Genomic DNA, 18751 nt, shown 5'->3' with positions numbered 1-18751 from the left:
AGGCTCTGGGGCTAAACACACAATCAGTGAAGGTGAGACCCTAGATCTAGAAACACACACAGAATGCTCCAGGGACACAGCCAGACAAGGGTGATTGTGTAACAAGGGTAAGATACTGTGGCAATCAGCTCATTACATAAAAGTAGAAAGGGCCAAATTAATCCCTAGTGTAAGAATGCAGGAGCCAATGGAGTTATATTCAGGGCAAATTTGATTCCAAAAGCTTTTTTTTTTTTAATTAGAACACAATGTAACAAGTAGGGAGCTATGGGTTCCTACATCTCCAGATTCCTGACCCTCTTGAGCAAGGTTATTTCGAAATGGATGGAAATTGCTATCTAATCCTATTGCACCCCCAAGTACACAAGCTGTTACCCCTAGAGCTAAAAGAGTCTCTCCACCAGCTGTTCCCTGGCTAGGTCTATCACACACAGCTAAGAAGTTTAAATTCCCCACTTGGCCACTTTCAGTGCTAAGAGAACACAATTCATCACACTCCCCTGCTGTAAGAATAAGCTCATCCTGACGCATGTGGAACCACCAAGGATGTTAAACCCCACCATGAGCAAACCCTTGTGCCGCCCTACTCACCCTGCTCAGTCACCCTGCTGTGCTCAGTCTGATCTTCAGAGAGAAACTGGGAGCAGAACCCAGCTCCTCTTAATCCTCTCCCAGCTGAGGCATCTGTTCTGCTGAAGAGCTATGTGCTGCAGGAGAGTCACCATTGCTGTTTAATAGCACGGTGTCTATGACACATAATTTAATCTAATTTTGCCAGGTAGGTAGAGGAGCGCACACAGATACTACTCAGCAGTTCACATAATACCAGAAACACAGCAGAAAAAAAAAAAGCAAAGCCAACACACTCATCTGATGACTCTAGGCTTTTTCAGTTCATGAAGTATCTGGGAGCAGGCTGCGATTTTTTGCAATTTGATTTATTATAATTTGATTACTATTTGATATTGACCAATGTAATTGTCCTGCTTACATACCTACTCATGCACACACGTAACACCCTATATAATACCTGTGTCATTCTGTACATAGAGCAGGTAAAATATGTAAAATAGGATTCCTGAGATGGATGTATCTCATCCATCAGCAGCCCACTGTGCTGGCTCAAAGAGTATTTGCTAGCACTGATTGCAAGCATGGGTCAGAGGGTCAGCTTCTATCCCCAGACCAGATAAATGTGAGTCCTAGCATGGGATTTCTGAGGGTCAAGAAGACTTCCCTCCCAGAATAATGGGCAATACAACAAGCATTCACCAATGAAGGCAGTTACAGAATGAAATGTGAGTAAATAATCATTTCCTGTGTCATTCTGGGGTGCTCTCCCCATCTGTCACAGCCCTGGAAACCTGAGGACAAGGCAGCATCCTCACAGCCCTTCTCCCTTTAGAGAATGGGGAAAAAGCACCCAACAAGGGCCAGATCTGTCTTTCCCACAGTTCTGCTGTGCTGCAGCCCAGGCAGAGGCCATGTGCAGGGCACCTGGAGCCAAGGAGAAAGCAAATGATGGTGCTAATAATAACTCTGCCTCGCGTGGAGCTTCTGGGCCAGGACAACAACGTGCTGCTCTTTGCTTGCTGCTCCAGGCAGAGATTTGCCCCTTCACATTTGCTTCTTCCAAGTCCTGACTTGGGAATAAACTAGTTTGTTAGCACAGCTGCAGAAAATCAACTCGGAAAGGGCACTGCAGGAGTGAGGAATGCAGGTATTTCATTTGAGGGAATACACACAGATGATACCCTGCGATATTCAACCAGCTCCAGGGAAATATGCAGAGTAACAACAATGCTTTGCATTTCTATAGTGCTTGCCTTTGGCAGCTCTCTGGGAGCTTGCAAACATTAATGAATTCACAGAGGCAGAGATTCAGAGAATATAAAGGCCAGAAGGGACTTTAGATCATCCAGTCTGACCTTCTGTGTATCGCACGCTACTTGGAAATTGTGTGGAAAAGAACCACAAGCATTATTTGGGGGTGGCAGAAAATGCCTTCCTGTGAAAGGCTGAAAGAGCTCAATCTGTTTAGCTTATGAAACAGAAATTAGAAAAGCTATCCTGTAGAAAGACCAACAGTGAGTATTTACATGCAGCTGAGTTGAACCTTCCAGAAAGGCATCTACCTTTGATTTGAAAAACACTCAAGGAAAGAAAGGGAAAAATATTGTTTCCCTTGGTATCTTCTGGCAATGCCTATTTGTGCTCATTGTTAGCATTCATGCTTACTAACTCATTTGAATCTGTTTGGTTTTTCTGTCACAGTTTTTGTTGTTCTCTCCCCTAGATTTAAAAAAATAAACCTTCATTAACCAGCAGCTCTCTCTGTGGAGGCACTTTATACTCTAAATCAAATAATCTCTCAGTCTTCTTTTAATAGGCAGACTGAGTTCATTATGTCTTTCACTGAAAGCATTTTCTCACCTCTAGAACAACACTGGAGTCTATTGTCACACTGCTTCCAGCTTTTTTTCCTCCTTTTACAAGTATCCTCCTCATCCACCAGTATCTGTCTCTATATTGTAGGCATTACATGGCTTTTGCCACTTTTCTCTACTCCTTCCCACCAAAGAATGTGTCCCTGTATTCTCACTAGGCTGTGTGAACATGGTTCCTGCTTTAAAGATGGAGGCAAATGGACATGCTAGGACAGAACCCTAACAAGTGATTTTGAGGGAGGCAGATTATGGGTAAATGGTTCTGATCCTACCTTTACAGCAGTATAAATTCAGTGCATTTTGAACTTGAGCCTCCAGATTTATACAATTCTTGGCAAGAGAAAAATCTTGCAGCCTCATATGGTTATTTTTCACATATCTCTCACTGGACATAAATGGCTTGTCCCCAGTTATTCTTTCTCTCTCCCTGTTATTTTTGTCTTCTTGTGACTGATCATCCCCTGTTCAATGAGTGCCTCTGACCAGCTGCTTCTCAGATTCTGCCTGCTCTGCTCTACTCAGCTGTCACAAAACACAGCAGCCCCCACATCCCCATCTGCTTTTTAAGGGTTTGTTATCGTAAGCAGGGCTTTTTCTACTCACTATCCTCTGCTTTGCAAAACCCAAAGCAATCAAGAGAAGCCACCACAATGTCAAAGGCTGAGAGGGGGGTTTAGGTCAGCCCTAGCTTCTGGCCTCCCAGGTGCTGTGCTGGGTTTTCAGCTGCATTAACAAGCTCATTTTTATTCAGTCATGACTAAAATCACGGAGTCTGGGAACTACAGGGTAAGAATGCCCTGCCTGGTGCCCAAGGGGAATGCTGCAGGGAATGGAAGTTCCCTACATGGTTACCTTGTGCTGGGAAGGGCAGGGCAGGGCAGGGCAGGGCAGGACAGGGCAGGGCAGGGAAGGGCAGGGAAGGGAAGGGAAGGGAAGGGAAAGGACTTCAGTTGTTCCCTGGTCAAGGCATTACAGGCTAACATTCTCACCTCCTTCTATTCAAGGCACCACCACTTTCTTACACACTTTTCAAGCTCCAGGTTAAATCTGTTGTCTTTATACCTCAGATTCTGGGTAAAGCTGCTTTACCCTAACAGATAGAATCTCATTTCTAGTTCTGTATTTTGCTGGCCTGTCTGTACTACCCTATCTCCATCCAACTGTGTGCTTTAGTTTAAATATGTCCTCCAAGATGCATTCACTACAGCAATCCTATCTGCTTTGTCCTTGGTTGCATGTGGATAAACAAGCTGGCTGCTCCAGGTTCCTCTCACAAAGTCAGGCTTCTCTTTCCTCTCACCATCTGCCCATCCTGTCTGCTCCTGTCTCAGCCTGTATTCCTTGGTCAAACCTGTAACACAGACTAGAGGAGAGGTTTCACAGGGCTTTGGGTGGGAGCATCCATGTATTTTCCCACTGGGAACCCACCTCCCTAAGCACTAGAAGAGCATTTGCTTTGTCCACAACTGCATCACCTTGTGACTTATCATCATGCCACCATCACCTAACACAGAGGAACCCAGCATCTTTTTCCTGAGCTCCCTCAGGATATGTTTACTACTAAGTCTATCCAGCAATGTTCTCAGGACAGCTCTTGGCAGAAAACAACAGTTCCCTGAATTTAATGTGGGCATCAGGGAGCAATGCAGCTTTTACTGATGATCCATACTGAGGATCCTCACTGAGACTTGACAAAACTGGCTCAACAGTTCCCAGAAGACAAGGACTGCCTCCAGTCCTGCTAGCTGTGCTCTCTGCCAGATCTCTCAGAGTTCCCAGCTCACAGAAGATTTCTATTATTAGTTGTCAAGCATATGACCTTGTCTGTCGTACTACTGAAATTCATTCTGTTTCTGGCACTCCTGCCAAGGTCAAATAAGGCTTCCTCTACAATATCCTGGTCTTCCCTGTACTAGCAATGCCTTCTAGTGTTGAATCATCAGGATATTCCCTCACCCTCCCCAGCCATCTGAGTCAGGGGCTCAGGTTAATATTAGCAAGGCTGATGGGTGGCCAGGGTGAGGGTAACAAGTAACATTTTTCTGGACTCTGATAGGTGATCTTGCTGCTGCTGTCTTCCCAGATCGACTTCTCCCTCCCTGCCCCTCACAACTCCTCTGCCTCACTTCATCTTTCCCAGTCTAACTGTTTCTTATGTGGCACATATCAATGCTTCACTGAAATACAGAGATGAGACCTTTGAAATTTCTTTTGCCTTCCAGGAAAGCAATCACCCAAAAGAAAGATGTTGGCTCAGTTGGCTTGGTGTTATCCAGCACTGATAAACTCATATTGCCTGACTCTCTTTTCCCCTAACTGCCTGGTAATAATTATGTTTTCCTTGAAGATCTCCTCTAAAGTGCTACAAACGTTGCAGAGGTCACGCTTAAAAGTCTGAGACTGACAAACTTATTTCTCATCCTTCTTTAATCCCAACTGCTGAATTTTCACTTTTGCAGACTTCATGGTGTCACTGCTGTGTGCAGAGTTGAAAAAAGCCCTTTGCTCTGCGTGTTTCCACATGCCAGCTCTCCCAGGGCCAGAAAGCACCCAGCACTGTGAGTGCACTAATCAGCTTGAGCTGCTTATTCACAGCACTCAGCTTGTTTCTTTCCCCAAGGATAATATTTCTGTCCTTATCAATAACTTGGGCACTGAGTCTTCTTCGGTTTTCACTCGGACTATGGGCTCCTTGATCCCAGCTTCACTCTTATTGACCAGAAGTGGCCCTACTTCTTCTTCTTCTTTTTTTATATCCCCCAAATTGCTGAAGAATATTATGCTGTTTGTTTTAGCCTCCTTTGCAAGTTTAGCTCAGCTTGATATGTAAGCAATCCTCACTTTATCCCTACAGTTCTGACCTGTAAGGGAGGGCAGGGCAGGGCAGGGCAGGGCAGGGCAGCCCTCTTTGCTGTCTCCTTTTCTCTGTTCCACACAGTCTCTTGGCAAAGCCAGCTTAAGCAGCTGCCTGTCATCACAGACAGATGGAGGGCAAGAGAACCAGGATCCTCTCAGAAATGGGGGCTTCACACTGTCCCCAAAAGCCCAACTGCTCCCTCCCCACACTCCAGAATTTGCACTGCTGCCTGTGAAAGCAGTGCCACGAGTCAGCAGCAGAACACCCTGCACACACTGGGCAGCAGAGGGTAGAGGTGCCATGGAACCAGAATTATCTGTGATCCTGTGAGTGGGGTTTCTGTGTCCCACTGAGAGAAAGGAAGAGAAGAAAAAGGTTTTGTGAAGGGAAAGGGATGGCAGTCAGTATCCCATTACAAAGGCTTTTGACAGGGAGATTTGAGCCTTAGGTGTTAGGTAAGGCAGGAGAAAAAGAATTCAGGATGAGTTTGGTGGCTAAAAGAGTGTATCTTAGGAGGAGGCTGGAGGTGTACTCAGATCTGCTAAGTTCCTGTGGTTCTCACCCTGCAAAACGTGTCGGCTTCTGCCTTGGCTGAATTTAAGCTAAACCATCACACAAGACATTTTCCTATAACCTCCTCTGCTGTGACATTTACCACCTTCATCCTCACATCTACAGACTGCTCATGTGATCCTTTTCAGCATCTTCTCACGTGGCTTTTCTCCTCTGCTGACCTGTGGGTGCTAATACAGCTCAGGACATCAGCTATACCTGTGCTAAGGCTACAGACAACAGCATTTTACCCCATGTACTCTGGATAAAAGACATGGGGCAGGGGGGATGGACAGGTAATGAGCTGGCCTTGCATTCACACAGAGTTTTAGGTGGTGTCAGGGGTGGCAGTGCCACTTGCTTGGCAGTCTGTGGATCTTCCCACAGCTTCAAATGGAAGCTCCTGCACCATTCATGACCCTAAATACCCCAATGCTTATTGACAGCCCCTGGGTAAAACTCCATGGCCACAGGGATCAGTCCTGTACCTACCTGGAAAACACCACAGACAGGAGGAAGTGCAAATTGCTGTGTGGTTACGAGTGCCTGTGCACACAGGGAGCCCAGGGATCTCCCAACACACTGCAGAGCAGCTGTTTAGGTATGCACATACACACTTGCAGGCACAAACCACCTCACACATCATTTATCTACGCATTCAAATATCCCACGAGCAGCCCTGGGCGGGGATGTGGGGCCCTGCAGGTGCTGGGTAGGCAGGAGTTAATGGAAGAGAGGCTGGGAAGGAAATTAAAAGCAAAAAAAAAAAGTTGAAAGACCGACACGTGGTTCTTCTCCTACCACATCTGTGAATCCTGGAGCGCAAGAGTAATTGTCTGCAATGAGTCAGAGCAAAAGGCACAAGGTAATGGTTGCTATGGCAACCCATGCACTGCTCTAATTCGGCTCAGAATTAAAATGATATCAAATAATTTGCAAGCAAAGGCAACATGGCAAAGGCGCTGGGTGCCAATCTAAAAAATCCAGCTATATGCAAGTCTCTCCTGAGTCACTGTCAAGGGCTCTTTTCGCTTCAAGAGTGACAACCACGGCAATCAGAGGAGCTGTAGATGGATAACCTCTGGTGAGAAGATTTCTGCCAGGCACAGGCAGGAACAGCCTCCTGGGCTGGAGCTCCAGCCTGGAACAGGCCGAGGACATCCTGGGACAGATGCCTCACTAAACCCTAATGGGAAAAACTCATTGCTTGCCATTTTTTGTTGGGGTGCCACTGAGAAAATTCCCTGGAAGGGCTGGTGAGGGCAGGGCCTGGGCACAGGAACCTACCCACAGGGTGTGTGATGGGTAAAGCACGTCCTGCACGGGCTGAGGACGGCAGGGCTCGCTCCCTTAGAGCTTTTTCCCTGGTAAGTGCTGCAGTGTACAGTCAGGCACTCAGCAGAGACTATGAAGAAATATTTATTTACTCTACAGAATTGGCTATTGGCTTCAGTTTCCCCCAGACAAGGGCTCATCCCAAGGCAATAAACAATGTCTGCACACACAGGGGGGAGGCATGGTCCCCATGCTGAACATCTTACAGCCTGTGCAGACAGCACAAACACCATGGAAGAAAAGGAAATTGCTAAGGTCTAGCCAGGGTGAGCAGAATGCTAAGAAAGATGCTTGACATGACTATTTTTAGTATTCTTTGAGGTCAAAATAGACTTGTCCCTTTTGTCCCCAGTTCCTGTCTATGCATGGAGACATCTATCTGGAGTTCTGCAGGCAGATGTTGCTCTCTCTGCCTGTTCACTGACCTGGCTGGAGGATAATCAGCTCTGAAAAGGGAACCATGTGGCCCCAGCACTGATGCCAAATTCTGAGAAAAGTCAAAGTTTGTAAGACCAGAGCCAGAACAAAATAACACAACCACCTCAGTTTTGTCTGGCTTGTGGAACAGCTTGTGTGTGCCCCAGGAACACCCCAAGAAGCAGCCTGGGTGCTTGCAGGTGTCCCCCAAGGCTCAGTGTATAAGCAGAATGCAATGGGTGGCAGGCAGGCAGAGGGGGGAATGAAGAGTGCAAGAGACACTGGTTTTGGCACACTCACGTGTCACGGGGACACTGTGGCATCAGAGGCCAGCCAAGTGTGTGGCCACTGCTAACAGCCTCCAGACAGATGTCCTGAGAGGTGGAGAAGGCACAGCTGCTGGCAGCACTAAAATCAGCAGCATTTCTGCCTTATGAGTGCCCCTAACACTTTCCATGACTCATTTCCAGGGCACAGCCAGTTCAGATGTCCCTGATTTTGTCGGATCAAATGGATGCGGGAGAAACTGCTCGGGCTTTGGGGATTGCCATCAGGCAGAGCAGGCAAACCAGACCATTTCACATGGGCTGAAAATGAGTTGTCTTCCTTCTTTTTTTTTATCCACCCTACCACTGCATGCCAGGGGGAGACCATGATTTCCATAAAGGCACCTGGTGATGCCTCAGAGACTCACAGAAGTCTCTGCAGTGAGACAACTTTTTTGGCACAAAAAAAAAGAGGGAAAGAATTCCTTCTGAATATTGCAGCACATATTCAAGAGATCAGCTACCCTCATATTTTATATGGGTATCTTAATGCTGCTTTCTGAGCCAGCCTAGTGAAATAATTTTAATTCTCCAGTTTATATGCAGCTATTTCCATGGAAAAGGTGCTTATGCTATTAGAGCTTATTTCCGTGTATTTTAACAGCTTCTACTGATGCTACTGTCACTTTCCAGAGAGAAGGTTGAAATGTTTTATCCATCCAAGCAACAAAACTGTAGGAATACAGAATTGTGTGCAGATTAGCTTGAAAAGATGCCACAGCAACAATCCTGCTGAAAAAGCCACCTGCACCTCCTGTTCCTGCTTGCTGGTAGCAGGCAGCAGGTAGCCAAAATTGGAGACCAAGGATGAGATGGAGAGAGATCAAGCTGGCCAGGAATTGCTTTTCAAATGAAGAGCTTCCATCAGAGGCTGCATTTTAACCAGAGGTAAAATGGCAAAATTACTCCCCATTACCTACTTCCCAGACTGATTGATTTTCAAATTATTTTGAAAAAAAAAAAATATGAAAATTTTTTTTAAACTCTGCTCCTGCTGTGAGTATAGAGCGTTTCTGAAAATACTGGGCTTGATAACTCAGTGTCCCAAAACTCTGTCTTTAAAACAGAGACAACATTTCTCTGCCCCTGGTTTGAGCTTGCCTAGGGCTATCCCCAAATACATCTGCATGAATTGCTGGTGTCATGGGACAACGATTTCACTGTGGTCCAATATCTGCTGGTAAGAACAGCTACTTCCAATATCAACAGAAGAGTGTTGTATAAAATAAACCTGCATCTCCCAAGTGCCCATTTGGGTTGTTTTTCTTGGGCACCATGTGCATGCCCCGCTGTGTGTTTGCCATCCCTGCCACATGACAGGGAACCTAACCCTACCTGTCCCTGTGGGGACTGGCAGCCAGCTGACAGCCCCACAAGTCAAACAGCCAGAAGGTCAGGCAATGAAAGAGACGTCACCCACAAGCCAAAGTGACAGCTGAACTCTTGCACAGATTCCAGCGGTTTCACTGAGGCTTTAAATCACCAAAAGCTTCTGTCAGCAACTCCATGTGATTTCTGCCTCGCAGCCTGAGGAGCAGAAAGCCCCAGGCTAGTGACTCACGGGAGGGAGCAGATGACAGTGCTATCTGGGGCAGGACATGGCTTGGGGAGAATGCCATCACCATTCCTTGGTTCTCATTTCCAGTTAGCACGCGTGAAAGGTACTGGGCTGACATCCCAGGAGAATAGCTGCCTTCTAATTAATTATAATTAATCATCCAGCCATTACTTAATGTTTGCATAGTGCTTTGAAGTGCCAAAGCACAATATAGCAGGTAGATAATATTCACTCCAAGAAACAGGTATAGTCAAGCCAGGGCTGCCTGTGTGGCTTCCCACCAAAGAGACCACACCAACTCAGCTCACACGAGTGGACCCTGCCTTAGCTCCACCATGTCCTTCAAGAAATCTGTGTGTGCCCTGAACCCTTTGTGCACCCCTCCCAGGCCCGTGGGGGAAGGAGAGGGATGGATGAAAAGGGGTGAGATAGGGCAAGGCAAAGGACACTTCCTTTCCCTCCTGCTTTTTTGGCCACCTCTCCACCTGGAGTGTGGAGCAGCATCTCTAATGGCAAGAGCAGCAGCTTGGACTCCCCCTCAAACTCATTCTGGGATTTTCCACTGAGCTGAGACAGTCTGAAATGGGAGGAAGGAGGCCCTTGTGCTTCCCCATCCATCCCTTCCCTCAGCCCTCCAGTCTGCAGCTCTCTAATGCCATCTGACTGCTCCCTCACTCCCTGACAGCAGCCAGACCTGTGTCATCTTCCTGGACATTTGATTTTACCAGTTTGCCTTACTCTGCCCTGGCTGGGGACTGCCATTCATCTGCCAGAAGAAAAGGGGCCCAATGCTCCCTGTCACTGGCATTCTCCCTGTGGGGGCACTGGGGGTGCTCCCTCCCCATGAGCATGGCTGTAAATCCTGGAGCTTAATTTTTCACTGCATGCATAGTGAACATTTCAAAGTGCTTACAAATCCCCTCAAGCACCATCAAGTCAAACAAGTGACGGTAATGATCAGTGGCAGAATGACAGGCCGGTTCATACCGCTTGTTCTTTTATAGGGGCACTCAAAAAAGTCTCTGTTGTTCCCCTTTTACAGAACTGTGGCTGCATTTATTTAGAAATTACAAGTCTACCTAGATATTTGGCTTTCTGGGAGCCAGTGCTGGGTACCAAACTTCTGGTAGTATCATAACTAAGTTACCATGGTATCAATCCCAGTAAGGGCTGATGCTATCAGAATGACAATGACAACAATCTGCATCCCATTCTGCTCTGATTGCCTCTTGTGTGCCTCCACACTCCCTCCCCTTCCTTCACCCCTCTCCTGTACCCAGGATGGTGTTGCAGCTCTGCCCAGCATCATTTCTGCTGCAGCCCCTCACAGTCCCCCTGAATCAGGATCTAGTCATTCAGGAAAATTATATTACTGCGAGGGGAAATGAAGTCAGATCTACGTCCTTACTCTCTAAGCTGACTTCCTCAAGAAAAAAATATTTCAATTGGCAGTGTGACCACTAGCTATTGCCCTTTTAAAAAAAAATTACTATTAGTATGAAAGATTCAGATGATGAATATTGTCACTACTGGAAACAAAGCAAATGGTAATACAGCACTTCTTTCTTCCCTGAACTGCCCCCAAACCTGGTGTAAACTTTCACCCAAGCCAGCACACGGAACCTACCTCAGCAAAGCCTTGTACTCCTGCTGAAATCAGTGGAGGCTACAGCTGGGGACATGAAGAACTTTGGAGCCTTTGGGTGACAGTGTTTGCCCTGATGCTGTCATTTAGCCCATCCATGCCATGGATCAGAGATGGGCTGTTTTCATCAAAGCATAAGAAACAGGAATGAAGAACACCCACCTTGTGTGAGGGTAGCAGAAGATGCTTGTGGTCAGGTCACCTAATATACCTGCTAGAGACAGGGACCCCTTGTTCTTTAAAGAACAAAAGCAAATGAAAATTCGTTTCTATGTCTCAACTTCCATGGTTGCCAGTGAGAAAACTGGTTCTGCATCATTTCCAAAGATGACAGGTTTTTCACCTTATTGTTATTGTTCTAACATGATTTATTTCCCTGTCCTCTGCTGTTTCCTCCACCCTCTGCAAAGGATCCTGCCCCTTCACAGCATGTCCACACAGACAGCATTCAGCATAACTGAGTGGGTGGAAATCTCCACAGGGGTTGTGGAAAGTGCTGCTGACAGAAGAGAAATGGCTCTGTCAGGGCCAGATCCTCCTGCCACTTGCTCAGTGCTTCCACCGAGAGGTTTCCTTCCTTGTATTTATGCTGAGTGCCAGATTGTCCTGGTTTCAGCTAGGGCAGAGTTAATTTCTTCTCAGTGGCTGTTAGGGTGCTGTGTTTTGAATTCATAATGAGAATGTTTTGGTTTTTTGTTAAGTGTTTATCCTAAGCCAAGGGCTTTTTTCCTTGTCTCATGCTCTGCCAGTGAGGAGGTGAAAAAAGGAAACTGGGAGGGATCACAGCTTGGACAGGTGACCTGAACTGACCAAAGGGACATTCTACACCTCAGAACACCATGGCCAGAAACTGGGGGGAGTTACCCAAAAGAGGGACCAGTCTGGGTTAGGGAAGAGAGGTCTGGCAGGGGTCAGTGGGTGGTGAGCAATTCTATCTTGCATTGCTTGTTTTTTCCCGATTTATTATTATTTTTATCATCAGCATTTAGCATCATTTTTGAATATTACTTAATTTTAAATTATTAAACTGTTCTTATCTCAAACTGCAAGTTTTACTTTGAGTCTCCTTCCCAATCCACTGGGGTGGAGGGGTGAGAGGGAGGTTGGGTGAGCAGCTGTGTGATGCTTAATTTCCAGCTGGGCTTGAACCACAAAACAGATGAACTGCTTGTGTGCCTCTGGTCAGGAAAGGGAAGGAAAAAGATCATGAAAAAAACCCCTATTTTTAAAAAAAATGTTCTTTTCTCCTCTCAAATTGATGCTAAGAAAAACATTTCAGTGCTGTACAGATGCCCTTGGTGTGGTTTCAATGCTCTTTCATTTTCTGCTGGGTATAACAGGGTCAGCTGGTATCAGTTTTGGGAGCAATTTCTGTCATCCAAGTACCTATTAATGTGAACTTTACTGAAAACCTCTCTGTTCACAGGTGTCTCTGGGCAGGCTTCACAATAATTTTCTGGCTTTGGGCATAAGAGTGAAATGTTATATTTCATAACACTTCCTTATAAGCACTTTCTCAATGCCCAGGTGATGATGAAAGTATCACTGTCAGCTTGAACTTACTGAAATCCTGGAAATTAAGGAATGCTTCATCAGATGAAGTTAAATTGCTATAGTTTTACTGACTAGTAGTACTGAAGAACATTCCCTGTCTCTTACCCAGCCTAGGAAAATGCAGTGGCAGACTCTGGGACCTGAAGACATCTGCTGTATGGCCTTCTCTCTACAGGGTGCTCCTGTCACAAAGTTGTTTGGTGTCTGTTCTATCAGCCATTCTTTCCACAAAGCAAGGCTCCATCAACCATTATTTCCCAAGAAATATTGCTCCACCAACCATTCTTTTCCAAGAAGCTTTGCATCACAGCATATAATTAGCCCATCACCTGTCCCATCAGCCTCTTCAGTCACTGTTTCCAGGTCTAAAACAATTTCCACAGAGCCACATCTTCTCTTACCCCAGTACTCCTGTGCTGAGTGGTTAAGTTGGATATGGTGCCAGGGTTACTGATAGTGCTGGTTTGTTTTGTTAAATGGCTGCTCTGTTTTGTTTCTGAGTTCAATGTACTTCCATAAAGTAGGAATTAGTACAGAAAATGATAAATCTTCAAAAGCTTTGGGGTTCTGCTGGAAATAATGTGCTGCATGAATTTTCCAAAAGAAGATACAGTCTAGTGAAGGTCTGCCAAAAGCAGTTTAAAGCTCAGATACAACAATAAGCTTGGCAATCTATAGGTCTGAGTTGGAGTTCTAGCAACATGCCCATTCCACCAGCAGAAGTTATTTTTCATTTGAGGTAACAATAGAGACACATAAACATGATCCTGTTCCACAGCCAATTTTGCTGTGGAACACTGCCAAGTTTTAAACCTGCATGGACTTCCCAGCCTACTCCTGCTCCAGAGAAAGAGTCTCAATCCACAAATTCAGCAGCACTGGAGATGGGAAAGCTTCCATTCAAACAGCCCATTTCCCTCCCAGAAGCCTGTCAGCCATTCAGTACCTGTTCCATTATTCTCTGTTTAGCCTAGTTCTCAATAGCACAAGCTATTGTGGCTGCTGTCACTTCCCCTGAATGACAAGCTAACAGCTCCCAGCTCCCACACTCGATGTGAGATGCAGCCATTTCATTCAAGATAAAAAGAGGAACCAGGAGGTCCTACCTGCAGCAATTCCCATCTTCCCATCCACAGACACGGACACGGCCGTGCTCACTGTCACCACTTTTGGCAGGCCACCCCCCTCTGTCAAGACACAAAGACAGCAGCTTTGGTTAGCTTAACCCCCAGAAAGGAATCAAATGCAGCAGGAGCACCTTGCCCACATATTTTCCCACCCAGGACAGTGTGTATATATGCCTCAACTCTGAAACATCCCAGAATTTCGAGGGCTGCATCTTTCCAGACAGCCTAATGGGCTGTGAGTAGATTTTATTTTCCTCTTCTCTATAACTCACGATAAAAGTGGCATCCTCAGCATAAAGGAAGTGTCTAAGGCTGGATGGGGGTGGTTTGAGCAACCTTGTCTCATGGAAGACATCCCTGACCACAGCAAGGGGTATGGGAATAAGTGACTTTTAAGGTCCCTTTACTATTTGTTGTTGTGGGATTTTGGTTTTTTTTTGGGCTGTGTTTCTTTGGGATACTTTTTTTTTATGAGGAGTTTTCTTTATCTTAGTTTTGTTTTAGGAAAGATTTTTTTTAAGGTTTGTTTGTTTGTTTTTTATGTGTTTATTCATATATAATTAAAAGATTTGGTATTTTTTTTTGGACTTTTTGTTTAAGTTTAACTTACTATAGCTTGGTTTAAGTTGGTTTTAATAGCTCAAAATGGTTTCAAAATATGCAGTTCTTTTATTTTTTATGTTTATTTTTATATTTATTTTTACTCAATTAATTGTAGACACAAATTATTTTTCTTAGTGACTTAATTTACTTGTGTGTTGTATTGTGATATTTTCTATCTAATTGCTTATTATTATATAAAAACTTTGAGAAGATGAAGATGAAGAAGAAAGAGAAGAAGGAAAAGAGACAACACTTTAATTTTTTTATTTTGTTTTTTGTTTTTTAAATTAGTTTATACTCTAAATTTTAACTTTTTCACTCAGTGGCTTAAGTAAACTTTTTAATTTACACACTCTAACTTTTAGGTTTTTTATTTAACTTTAACAGTTGTTTCCATGGTGTTATATGAAATTCAGTGTTTTCTTGGATGTCAGAGCCAGGTATCAGAGACAAGGGCACACACTCTGTGCCTCTGACTCCAACACCTTTCAACCCAAAACGTTCCATGATCCTGTGATAAAATGTAAAGGATTTTCCTCCTCGATTTTGGGCATGTAGAGCTTCTCTTCAGCCAGAGAGTTCTGCTCAGTGCACCATCTAAACTCTGTGGACAGAGGAGAAGCAGGACAGGCAATTCTGACAACACCTGCACAGCAAAGGCCAGGCTTATGTTTGACTCTCAAGCCAGGCCAGCGTTACAAACTGCAGGCACAGCACTTCCAGCTGCTCCCAGAGTGCACTCCATCTCACAAACAAACTCTTCTGGGACTTTGCTGCCCAAACTCCCAGGATCTCCCAATTATCCTTGAGCTGCTGCTGTAAGCATCCTGTAGGTCCTGTGCCACATCTGCCAGCCCTGTGCAGATCTCTGAGCTCCCACAGGGCACTTCAAATCACATGGCTGGGTAGGCTCAAGCAACTGAACCCCAGCTCTTTGTCAGTGCAGTTGTTTCAGCCTCGCCCATGCAGCAGATGTATTTTTTTTTTTTAATGATTAGATTATCTTCAGCTGGGGCACCTCTTTGGGAAGTGCCAGGACTGGACAGAAGGGCAGTCTGATCTATGAAGTGTGCACCTGGTTCCCTTCTCACATGCTCTATGGAAATCTCTTGCTTAGACAGATGGGTCAGGGATTCTCTCCTTCCCCACACCTCCAGCATTTGTTACTGCTCTCCACGTCTGCCTTCATCATTCTGTGTGTGTCCAGAGCACAGCTCAGTGCCTACCACAGTTTAGCCTGCAGGCTCTCACTATTTTGGTTTTGGGTTTTGATCAAAGGCAGATTAACCTGCTCAAGTGTGTCAAAAGCAATAAAAGCCTTGTGAAACAAATACTCAGCTCACACACCTCGAGCATGGTCCTGCCTTTATGGTGAAACTCAAATGTCTTGTTCGAGGATGGGATAAAGAGGCAAAATACACTTAGGATCTCTAGGAAAAAAAACCCCACCCAACACATGAAAAATCTGGGTTGCAAGAACAGTAGTACTTGACATGCAGAGGCTTCCCTGCTGTCCTTTTATTTCTGAGACTTCTGGACACTGGAAGGAGGTGCTGTGCATAAATGATTCTGATGAATTGCAGTTATTTCCTGCTGGTTTCCTCCCCAGCAGAGAGCACTTGGGGGTTTTCTTTCTTAGATGATTAGAAGTCCATCTGCCATGAAAAACCTCCTGTCACAGCAGGGGACTCGTGGAAGACATGAAAAGGAGACTTCAGCATCTGATAGAATTTAATAAGAAACTGGGTGGCCTATTTTGGCTAAAATGTGGGGCAGCTCTACTTCATCAGATGTCAAGGAAGGGCCTGGACTCTACTTTGCAGTGAACCACTGGGTATTGTTTCCTGACCCTTTCTAGGCATATTGTGTGATCCCATGGATCAGAGTGTCTCTGAGCCCAGCTGCTCATCCCTAAAGACTAATAATCTCCCTTACAGTTTAGGGCACCAGGTCTTCAGGGCCAAGTGCTACCTCTTACAAGGTGCCTGCAGGGTTTCCAGGTGAGTGGGGTTCTGGAATTGACCAAAGCTTCTGACCCACAGCTGTGTGGAACAAAGAGCAGTGCCAGCTACTTGTGCTCTGTCTTTATCCAAAACTAGCTGTGACTTCTAAGACAGCCAGGGCAAGCCACAGCCCCAGTGTTCAGGCAGCAGTGACTGCTGTGGCCTGGGGAATGGCTGCCCTAGGAGGTCCCACAGGCTGTCACTGCCTGGTTTTCCAACCCACTCTCTATTCCAAAGAGCCATGGCTTGCAGGGGAGTAAAAGGTTCCTCTTGCCATCTCTCCCCCTCTCTCCACACTTGCCTTTTAAGTGAGATGTAAGGGTGTTGGGGAGAGAGAGGTTTTGAGTATTTTCTCCTTCCATTCCTTTCCCTTCACATCCTGGTTCATCTCTTTCCTCCCAGGCTGGTTTTCTTCTCTTTGCTGCTTGCTTTCCCACCCACCAGACTCCCACCACTGTGCCACAAAAAGCTTTAACAGCTACAGTGCTGAGCTCTGTGACAGAGATGGAGAGCTAGGGGCCAGGGAGGAGCACAGAGGGGATTTCTGCCTTCTGTGGAGGAGTCTCACACGAATATTTTGTTTTGCTTGTTTGTTTTTAGGCTCTTCTGCTCTCTTCCAGCCTTTGAGAGGGTCCTGGCTGGCCCTGCATACTCACAGGAAACAACAACCCAAGCAAGAGATACTGAAAAGCCACTCCTTGCTTTCCTCTGGCGTTTGAACTTTGCTGAGCAAGAGATGCCATGTTCTAGCACTAGGATTAGAAGGATGCAGGCCACCAATGCTATGGAAAAGTCTTCCCCTCCACCCTTTTCCATAACAAACCCATCCTTTCCTGCCATGGAAAGTGGTGATGGAAAAAATGACACCCTCTGAACTTAGGCTTCCTGACTGTGTGCTGGTCCCTCACCAGTGCCAGCTGTTCCTGCCGTGCAGCAGGGCTGATGCTGCTCCCTCCCGAGCCTGGCCGCACCCATGTGTCTCATTCCCTCTGCCATACCTTTCCTGTTCCCTTCTCATGTTCCGTGTGCATTACAGCCCCACCTTGTATTCCTCCAGCTCCTGCCTCCCCAAACCTTTCCATCTACCCAAACCCTGCATTTCCACTTCCATTTCCATCCTTCTTCTCCTCTGTAGCCCTGCGTTACTCGCTCCTGCCTGCCTTCCCCGCAGCTCCATCTTCCAGCTATCATCAGCATCCTGGCCATGAGCTCTCTGCCCCTCGCTGCTGCGAAGGCACCTTGCCAAGAGGGCAGGTGTCAGCACTTCCCACTAGGCGGGATAAAGGGGTCGGGATGGGCGCCGTGTGGGATGCAAAGTGTGAAAAACCTTTTTTCTCTTTCCCCCTGATTGCTCTGTGTTCAGGCTGGGGTTACCTGAATCATCTTCCGAGACAATGCTGTAGATGAAGCTGCCGGGGGGATGCTCGGCCGCCCTGCGGTACCACAGAGGGAAGTGGTCCATGGTGAAGATGCTTTCCTTGTCCTTCTGTGTCAGGAATTTCCTGCCGGGAGACAACACCTTGATCAGGGCGCGGAGGAGGTGATAGGAGGAACCCGGCACCTATCACCCAGGGTTTTCCCGGGCCGAGGGCAGGCGGTACGGCCGCTGTCCCCCGCTGTCCCCCCGGGGCAGGGCCGGGCCCTCACTCGCTCCTCAGGGGCGGCCGCGCCCCCGCGCCTCCCGCGCCCGCCGCCAGGTGCCGCTGTTGGCCCGGCCAGGCCCGCGGCGGCCCCGGGCGGGCGGCGGGCTCTGAGGGCCGGGAGGGAACCGGGGCAGCACTGAGGGAACACCGGGGAACACGGAGGGGACATCGGGGAACGCTGAGGGGACACCGGGGAACACGGAGGGGACATCGGGGAACGCTGAGGGGACACCGGGGAACACGGAGGGGACACCGGGACAGCACTGAGGGGACATCGGGGAGCGCTGAGGGGACACCGGGGAGCACTGAGGGAACACCGGGGAGCGCTGAGGGGACACCGGGCTGCACTGAGGGGACACCGGACAGCACTGAGGGGACACCGGGGAGCGCTGAGGGGACACCGGGGCTGCACTGAAGGGACATCGGGGAGCACGGAGGGGACACCGGGCTGCACGGAGGGGACACCGGGAATGACACCCTGCGAGCAGCGGTGGCAGCAGGCTGGCTTGTAGCCATTTAGTTACTGCAGGAGATGGGGAGCAGGTGAGGAAAGGGGATTAGGAAGGCTCCTATGAAAACAAGCTGCTTGCCCCAAACGAAATCTGGGTACAGATTGAAAGAGGGGAAATTTAGGTAAGATACCGGGAAGAAATATTTTGCTGTGAGGATGGTGAGAAGCTGGAA

General features: G+C 47.0%; 1 protein-coding gene across 1 annotated transcript in view; it reads right to left on the bottom strand.

Moving 5' to 3' along the window:
• CACNA2D4 (calcium voltage-gated channel auxiliary subunit alpha2delta 4) overlaps positions 1-18751 on the bottom strand; it is a 121146-nt gene that overhangs the window by 49851 nt on the left and 52544 nt on the right. Inside the window, exons 25-26 of the mRNA XM_033514695.1 lie at positions 17799-17926; positions 13798-13878 (exon numbers count right to left, since the gene is read on the bottom strand). Of these exons, the coding sequence (XP_033370586.1) occupies positions 13798-13878; positions 17799-17926 (209 nt within the window). The remainder of the gene's footprint in view (positions 1-13797; positions 13879-17798; positions 17927-18751) is intronic.

This window comes from Parus major, chromosome 1A (genome assembly GCF_001522545.3).
Source record: "Parus major isolate Abel chromosome 1A, Parus_major1.1, whole genome shotgun sequence".
In the NCBI taxonomy this organism is placed as follows: Eukaryota; Metazoa; Chordata; class Aves; order Passeriformes; family Paridae; genus Parus; species Parus major.
The sequence above is the reverse complement of the archived record's forward strand: the minus strand, read 5'-3'. Positions and strand labels throughout refer to the sequence as shown.